This window comes from Maylandia zebra, linkage group LG3 (genome assembly GCF_041146795.1).
Source record: "Maylandia zebra isolate NMK-2024a linkage group LG3, Mzebra_GT3a, whole genome shotgun sequence".
Classification (NCBI taxonomy): Eukaryota; Metazoa; Chordata; class Actinopteri; order Cichliformes; family Cichlidae; genus Maylandia; species Maylandia zebra.
Window position 1 is genome coordinate 470227 of NC_135169.1, and position 8504 is coordinate 478730.

General features: G+C 41.7%; 1 protein-coding gene across 1 annotated transcript; it reads left to right on the plus strand.

Moving 5' to 3' along the window:
- The first annotated feature begins 1965 nt into the window (after positions 1-1965).
- LOC105940521 (high affinity immunoglobulin epsilon receptor subunit alpha-like) lies at positions 1966-5640 on the plus strand. Its single transcript, XM_076878196.1, has 6 exons — positions 1966-2081; positions 3610-3645; positions 4576-4839; positions 4919-5164; positions 5249-5401; positions 5572-5640. Exons 1-5 carry the CDS (start codon positions 2051-2053, stop codon positions 5398-5400), a joined length of 729 nt encoding a protein of 242 aa, XP_076734311.1. The 5' UTR covers positions 1966-2050; the 3' UTR covers position 5401; positions 5572-5640.
- The last annotated feature ends 2864 nt before the right edge of the window (positions 5641-8504 follow it).

Here is an 8504-nt window from a genome sequence, read left to right on the forward strand (position 1 = left end):
TCCCTGTTGGACAACATCTCCCACCCCATGCAGCAGACTGTGACAGCACTGAGCAGCTCCTTCAGTGGGAGACTGCGGCACCCACGGTGTGGGACGGAGAGATTTCGCAGCTCTTTCCTCCCCACTGCTGTCAGACTCCACAACAAAGACTTTAACTGAACAAACACACACATCCACACATGTGCAATAACACTAAGTGCAATAATCCTTTCTGGCATCGTTGTATTTTTACTCAGTTGTATATAGCATTCGTATTCTATTTTTATCTTATTGTATATTTTTATTCTATTTTATTCTACTGTATATAGTATATTATTTTATTCTATTCTGTACAGCTGTGTACTGTATTTATTCTTATTGTATTCTAATTTTTGCGTCATAACTTTTGCACTGTCCACTTCCTGCTGTGACAAAACAAATTTCCCACGTGTGGGACTAATAAAGGTTATCTTATCTTATCTTATCTTATCTTATCTTATCTTAAATAAGAATATTGTTAAATTATTGGAATGTTGAAGAGTTACAAGCTGAAGCTGTTCTTTTGTACTGTGAAGTGATAAACCATATGTATTTCATGACAGACTTTCTAGGCTTTAGTGCTACTAAAACATGCTGTTCTCCTGTAAAGTGCAAGAACAGATTCTGTTCATATCCACAGCATAAACATAATCTCTGAAAGGTTGGTGGGTCTGTCAGTCAGTCACAGATGGACAGTTTGATCATTTTAAACACACTCAAATAACATATTTGTGAAAAAATAGCTTTTTAAAGAGTCCTCCTCCTTCTGTATATTTCAGTGTTGGCTTATTTTGCATGCTGAAGGTTGTTAATTCGTTTGCAGCTTCCAATTGTAATCCAACCCGTGGATTCAGTATAGTGTGTGTTACATTATTAGGATCAATGATTTTGTTTTAGCTGCCAAGTTCACGTTCATGTCAGTGTCGAAATTTATTTTCTTTGCATTTGTTGTACTTCTGGAACATCCAGGTTTTTGTCGTTTCAAACAAAGAAAAGTTAGCAAATCTTGACATTAAAAAAATTGTACAATTTTCTAAATATTTTGTTATGGCCGATCTGTATTTTTGTATGATCGGGTAAATGCTTTACCAGAAAGGGCAGTATAGGCACACAGGTGTAGGCAAGAGCCTGTTATTATAATTTACCAAGTACTCAAATCATTTGAGGAGAGCTGCCATTAACAGATGTGGCTGTGACTTTCCTTAACTGCGGGGCCAACTTACTGAGGACATCATCTGATGTGCAGAGTTAGCATTGGATATAAAACTACGTGTGTTTGCCCACCTCTGGCTTAAACAAGTCTCTAGTCGCTATTTCTGCTGGGTTAATAATTATTAGGAGCAGAGTCTCTGACCTAGAAGGCACTGGTTCAGATTCAAACAAACTGCGGAAGTATCACTGTTGAGCTGCTTGTGTCCATGTCCAACATCTCCCTCTAGTGGCCACATATAAACCATGTGTGAGGATGGTGTTCATGTAAAATGTGAATCATAGTGTTCCAGTCAGTCATCAGTGTGTCTCTGCACAGCTGTAATTAAAATGTGTTCAGAGGGCCTCAGTGTCTGAATGGTTCCAGTTCAGCTCCATAACAGCAGCGTCCCTGGTTTGATTCCTGTGTTTCAGCTCATATCTGCCTCTCTCACTGAGGGGGACGTCCACTACATGGACATGGATTTGTTCTTCAACCAAACTACAGATCACTGAGAGCAGAGGACATTAGATGATTATATTTTATTATATCTTTTTTCCCTTTGTGAACTGATAAATATCCAATTACACATATAAGGAGATCCAAATTAAAATACTTTATAACAGTGTGTACATTTATTAGTTTTGCCTTTTCATTTACATTCATGGTGGACGAGACAGGTTTTTTAAAAATTTTATATTTTAAAAATATACTTTTACACATGATAGGCTATTACCCACCACATTAAAAACCAATAGAAAGCTGGTGCTCAGAGGAAGAGGGCGGGCTTTACTTGGTGTCAGTGACAGAAATGAAAAAAAGCTCAAATGAGTGAGAAGGACGATGAAGGAAACATCTGTGCTGTGTCTGCTCTGTAAGTAGAATCTCTGTGTTTGTTTGAATTCTTGTACTTTGACTGTCTGCTCTCCTGATAACTCACCGGTTCCCAAACTCTTTTTGCTGGGCCCCCCTTTGTTTTACGCGAAAAATGTTCGACCACCCCCCTCCCGCGCGTGTGCGCGCGCACGCACAAACACCCTCCAACCACACAGCCATATTTTGCTCCATTGCGGTTTATTTCACACCTCAAACATTTAGCCAACAATTAAGCAAATACAAGTAATCTGCAATAAATTACAGGTAGTAATAAAATAAAATACTAACTACTAACACGTTTTCATTTTTGAAAACGCAGCTGTGTCGTCCACACGTAAACGACGTTTCGAATCACCGAAAACGGAGATTTTTTTAAAACTCCTTTTTTGCGTTTACGTGTGGACGAGGAATACAGAGTTCCTCAGGCAACGTCAAAGGTATGTGCCTTTTTTCACGTCAGCTGTGCGCCACATTATTGTTTACATGAGATGAATTTGCAGATAGAGACAAAATACTGTTAATCTGACTATCTGCAGGTTTCACACGCCTTCATCCACGCCTGGTCCAGCCTCTATGTCTTCATCCACGCCTGGTCCTGGTTCATGTCGGTGTGGCAACCGCAGGACCAGACGAAGGCGGAGCTGGACAAGACGAAGGCGGCGTCACGGAGGCTGGACCAGGCGTGGATGAAGACACGGAGGCTGGACCAGGCGTGGATGAAGGCACGGAGGCTGGACCAGGCGGCAGCGGGACGGCTGCGGAACCAGTGTAACAAACCTTTTGGGTTATAGCACCACTAGGGGGGGTTGCCCAACTATTGTAGTAGCTATGGGGGTCTCCTAGTGGGTGTGTGAGTTGTTAGCGGCAGCCATTCCATGCTGCTCATGTTCCATGCTCCAAGAAAACACCTTACTTACTGTTGTGACAAGCTGGCGCTGGCGGTACAAATCCCCGCGCATGTAGGCTCGGACGAGTACAGCCGAGGAGACCTGGCTTATAAAGTGTAATGTTGCTGACGGCGAATAAAGGTCTGTTATTGGATTTAACCGACTGGCTCCGTATTATCCGGCTAACCTCCACACCACATGCCCGCTGGACCGGCTAGCCGCTCCTTCCTCGCCAGACTGCTGTTACACCAGACAATGGTGATGCTGCAGGAGGCCGCGATGCCAGCGGCAGCGACGAACCCTTTCCGGAGGCCGTCCCCGAAGGCCATGATGCCAACTTAGAGGCCCGGAAAACGGCCGGCAGAGGCATGAATTTTATATAAGCAAGAGTGAACACCTCGTTACTGTCTGTGTGCGTTTCTTCCACAGTCTAAAGTCTAAAAGTTTCGCTAAGCTGTGATTCTAAACTTGCTGCACGTGTAACTTTGAGAGTGGATAACATTCTTCAACAAGCTATATTTATGATTACACACTGAGCAGATACATCAGAAAGAGACGAGTTTGTGTGTTTGTCAGCTGTTTGTGTGCAGTTGTTCTTTATGTTCAGCTCAAATCAACGTGAGTGTCATTTCTCTTTAGTTCTGATCTCACTGCTGAGCTGCACAACAAACCAAGGTCAGTAACCTTCTTCTGTCACAGTTTAAACCTGAGAAATGCTCACTGATATGACCTGAATGGGTTCATGTTTCACAATGGATCTATTAGTATAACATACAGTAGATTAGGGCTGCACGATTTTGCATAAAATGAGAATCACGATTTTTTTGGCTTAGAATTGAGATCACAATTCTCTCACGATTTTATTTTCCAGTATAAATATTTATTGCACTTATTAACTGCACATCAACTTCGTAACAGTTGAGACTGAACATAAAAACAATAAATAAACATAAAAACAACAAATGTCTCACGTTTTGTTGTTGCTGCAAAATGTTGTACTGCTTGAAATTCCGTCTCCACCGTTGCTCGACACTGCGTGTACAGGGAGTGGGTAGTGCAACAATACAAAAATAGTTACAAAAGTAGCGTTTGTTTAGGGTGTTGATCATTTTCCTAAATCCCTCGTTTTGCACAGTGTTGATGGGAGCCATATCTTTGGTAAGTAATAGCCTCCGTGATTTCTTTGTGCCTGCGGGAGTTCGACGGGTATAGGGAAGCGCTGTATAAGGTTCCCGTTATTGATGTTTGGGTGGTTGACCGGGACGGATTTTCTCCTGTCACTTTCTCGTCTTCCCTGACGTGCTCTCCGATGTTTTTTCACTACTAATTTTAGCATCACACGGCACAGCTTCTGTATCACGTGGTATAAGGCTCCGCCCTTGTCATTTGTTGAGCAGGAAGAGTGAGCGCTTGTTTTCATGCAGATTACATCCTGGATCAAAATGCGGTACAGTCGTCGTCTTTGTTTTTCTTTTTTTTAAATCGTCATTTGGAAATGAGATCGCACATAAGTATGAATTGAGATCGCGATTTTCTAACGATTAATCGTGCAGCCCTACAGTAGATCTATTATATTACATGTATTTCTCATTTTAACCCTCACAGCTCGTCTGACTGTGAGTCCCAGCAGCTCTCAGATCTTTAAAGGAGACTTTGTGTCTCTGAGCTGTGAGGAGGACGACAGCTCTGCTGGATGGACTCTGAGGAGAAACACAAGCAAAGGAAACACCACTCAGTGTGGAGATGGGTGGGGAAAACCAGCAGGTTCTTCCTGTAACATCATTAAAGCAGCATCTCACGACAGTGGAGTTTACTGGTGTGAGTCCAGAGAGGGTCCCATCAGTAACATGGTTAACCTGACAGTCACTGGTAAGCTGAGTGTGTGGAGTTAGTGTTGATGAAGCTGTGTGTAAATGGATGAAATGCTGTAGTTTGTCTCTGTGTTGAGGTGGATCAGTGATCCTGCAGAGTCCTGTCCTCCCTGTGATGGAGGGAGATGACGTCACTCTGCTCTGTGAAACAAAGACCACTCCCTCCAACCTCCCAGCTGCTTTCTATAAAGATGGCTCCCTCATCAGGAAGCAGCCTACAGGTCACATGACCATCCAGCATGTTTCCAGGTCTGATGAAGGCCTCTACAAGTGTGACATCAGCGGTCATGGAGAGTCTCCATCCAGCTGGATCACTGTCACAGGTGACACACTCACCTGTCTGTGTTTCTGCAGCTTTCAACATTCACAATGTGACGACAACTTAATGACTGTTTGTTTTATTTTAGGGGAACACACCACCACACCTCCACCTACATCCACACCTCCACCTGGTTCTTACCTTTTTCCTGCATTGTCATGTGTTGGATCAGACTGTGCTATGGTTTTACTGGTGTTACTGGTTGTGCTGGTGAGACAATGTGTTCACAGGAAACCTTAAGGTGAGACTCAGACTTCCTGATCTTTCATGTTTTAATTTTATTGTTGTGGATTTGAATAATCTACACATTTATCATGATTTAATGTTTCAGTGTTTACATTTTGTGTCCATTCAAATAACATTTCCGTTTGTCTTATAAATATTTTCACTGTAAATTTTTATTGGATCCAGATAAAGCTGCAGGAGATGATGTCACATACATTCAAGTATCACATCGCTGGCTGTGAGACAAAGCAGAAGGACCTTTGGTGGGTGATTTGGTTTTTCCAGTGTGGAGAAAATAGGATGTTTATAAAATTGTATCACTTGAAACTTGGATATTTTCTAAGAGTTCAGAGAAATGCTTAGTGGAAAATGATTACACAGTGCTCTAAGAGCAATATTGATGCTGTTTGAGTGAAAGTTTCTGTAACGTGTGGTCGTAGTAAAGATGTTGGTCAGTGAACATACAAGACTGTATATCAAAGATGAAAAACACCAGAATTACTTCATCAACTGGTTTCAGAAACTAAAAGTTAACATTTTTTAACAGCATCATGTTAGCTTTTATAGCCAGGAGAGACTCTATTTATCAGCTATCAGCTAATGTTAGCTAGCTTGGTTATCAAGCTTCTCCATAGACTGTATGAGACAAACAGAAAGGCACTGCTAATTAGAGCTCAGTAACATAATTTCTTCAGCAGAGGTCCAGTTCAGGGACTCCAATTAACTAAAGTGAAGCCCAACTGACAGCTGGCAGATATAAATAGGCCACGCCCCTAATTATGCAAACTTTAAGCCTCAATAACATTTAAACAGGTCAGTTATAACAACAATCACCTCATGTACAGCAAATGAATATCAGTCTGTCTGTAGATTTTCACACCATGTTAAGTTCTGTGTTTGCTGAACGGTGTGTTTGTCGTCTGTGGTTAACACTAACGAGTCTGCGACTGTTTCTGAGGAAGGAACAATAAGAGCTTCATCTGCAGGTGTTTCAACACAGAGGTGTGAATGTTAAGTAGAGGAAGAAACGTGTGAGTTATTTGTAAGAATATTTCTGTAAACTCACACAGGTCAGAGACTGTTATCATATTTACTAAATATGAAATATACTTATTGTATTGTAAATTTCCAATTACTATAAACTAATTTCCTGCAATATTGTTCACGGTTTTCCTTTTAAGATTTACTCTTTCATATTTATGACACCAGCATCTTAAATTTGTTCTGCCTCTCTATCTAAATTCTTAATTTATCTTTTATAAAGTCAATAATTTAACAGTTTGTCTATCTGTGATTTTGATCAGCTAACATGTTACTCATTAGGTTACTGCTTTGTTAGGTCCCTTTATCTCACATTCGACTTCATGTTGAAATATTTTAAACTTTTAAAATAATCCTAACAGTTTTCATATAAAGATTTGTGAGTGGCAGCAGTTTCATGTCTGTTATCAGCTGTTCTGTCTGCAGTGACGTCCTCTGTGTGTGTTTTACTGTGCAGACACTGATCCAGCTGCAGTTTACTCAGCAGTGAGAACTGAAGACATCACTTACGGAAAAATCATCACAGACAAGAACAAACGATCACAGATAAGAGGTAAAGCTGCTCTTCATCACTTCTACAGTCAGGTTTCTCTCAAATCTAAACATTAGAGTGCTGATGTTTCCCCTGCAGCCTCCCTGGACACGTCTATGCCAGGGTGCTGGACAGGGGATAAAACCTTGGGTTCAGGAGGAGCAAAGAGGCTTTTCTTGTGGTCTTGTAACACTGGACCAGGTCTTTATTCTTCTGTATTCAAGTGTGCTTCAGAGGTTTCCAAACTTCAGCTGCATCTCTTTGGGTGATTTGCCAGTGTGCTTCAGGAATATTGAGTATCTAGCCTGCTGCTCTTTGGTCTGTCTCCACCTGGAGGTGACATCACGACCTGGTGGAGCTTTTACTTCTGTGTTTATAGGGACTTAGTAGTTCAACAGTGGAGCTCCCTGTTGTGTTTTAGGAAGAAATTTGCCCAACTGTGGCACATCTGCACTTTTGTTTGGTTAATCTGATGGTAAATTCAGGGAAAGTCTGCTGCAACTCAGCCACAGGTCCACCTTTCATAGATCAGCTGTCCTGTTTGGTGCAACAGAACACAGGTAGTGATGTAACTCAGCCATGTGTACCAAAACTGCCAAAATGAGGCCCAGATGGGTCTGCTGTCTGTTTCTGATACATGAATTTATTGCTAACATGAGTCGTATAAAGAAGAAGGCTGAACAGACCAAAGAGTGTTTTCAGCCTCTCAAACTGTCCTTTAATGAAATGAATCCTTTAAAAACTTTGTAATTATTTAATTTCTAAAAACTGAGTTCAGTAAAACGATAAAACTTCCTGTTGCTGGCTGCAGTCAGACTGAATCTGAGGACACTGATGAGAACATGTCGGCTTTCGTCCTTGTACATATTGTATCTGCAAAGAAAGAAGATGGTGGCTTTGCTTTCAGCACAGGCGACTTACAGATCTGTCCATTCAGACATTGGTTCACAGCAAAGGTGCTGAGAAGAGAAAGAAACTGAAACCCACTGCAGTCTTTAAAATACCCCCCCACTCTGTACAGGTTCTCAGTCATCCAGGTCATCATAGTCTAAGGAGCTTGGAAAGAAAAGCGTCTGGACTAAGTTGCTTGAGGTGAAACGTCTTCAAGCAATTTAAAGAAGTCCAGACACTCTTTCCAAGCACTTTAGACCACTGCTCGATATTAATTAAGTGCAATCTCAACAGTCATGAAAACTACTATGTATAGACCCTATAGACCTAGTAATACAAATACAGAAAAGAACCCAACAATCATATGACCCCCTATGAGCAAGCACTTTGGCGACAGTGGGAAGGAAAAACTCCCTTTTAACAGGAAGAAACCTCCGGCAGAACCAGGCTCAGGGAGGGGCGGGGCCATCTGCTGCGACCGGTTGGGGTGAGAGAAGGAAGACAGGATAAAAGACATGCTGTGGAAGAGAGACAGAGGTTAATAACAGATATGATTCAATGCAGAGAGGTCTGTTAACACATAGTGAGTGAGAAAGGTGACTGGAAAGGAAAAACTCAATGCATCATGGGAATCCCCGGCAGCCTACGTCTATTG

Coding starts and splice junctions, on each gene's coding strand:
- LOC105940521 (XM_076878196.1), top strand. CDS start 2,051: ATGAAGGAAACATCTGTGCTGTGTCTGCTCT. Junction 2,082..3,609: donor ATCTGTGCTGTGTCTGCTCT/GTAAGTAGAATC, acceptor ATTTCTCTTTAG/TTCTGATCTCACTGCTGAGC. Junction 4,840..4,918: donor GGTTAACCTGACAGTCACTG/GTAAGCTGAGTG, acceptor CTCTGTGTTGAG/GTGGATCAGTGATCCTGCAG.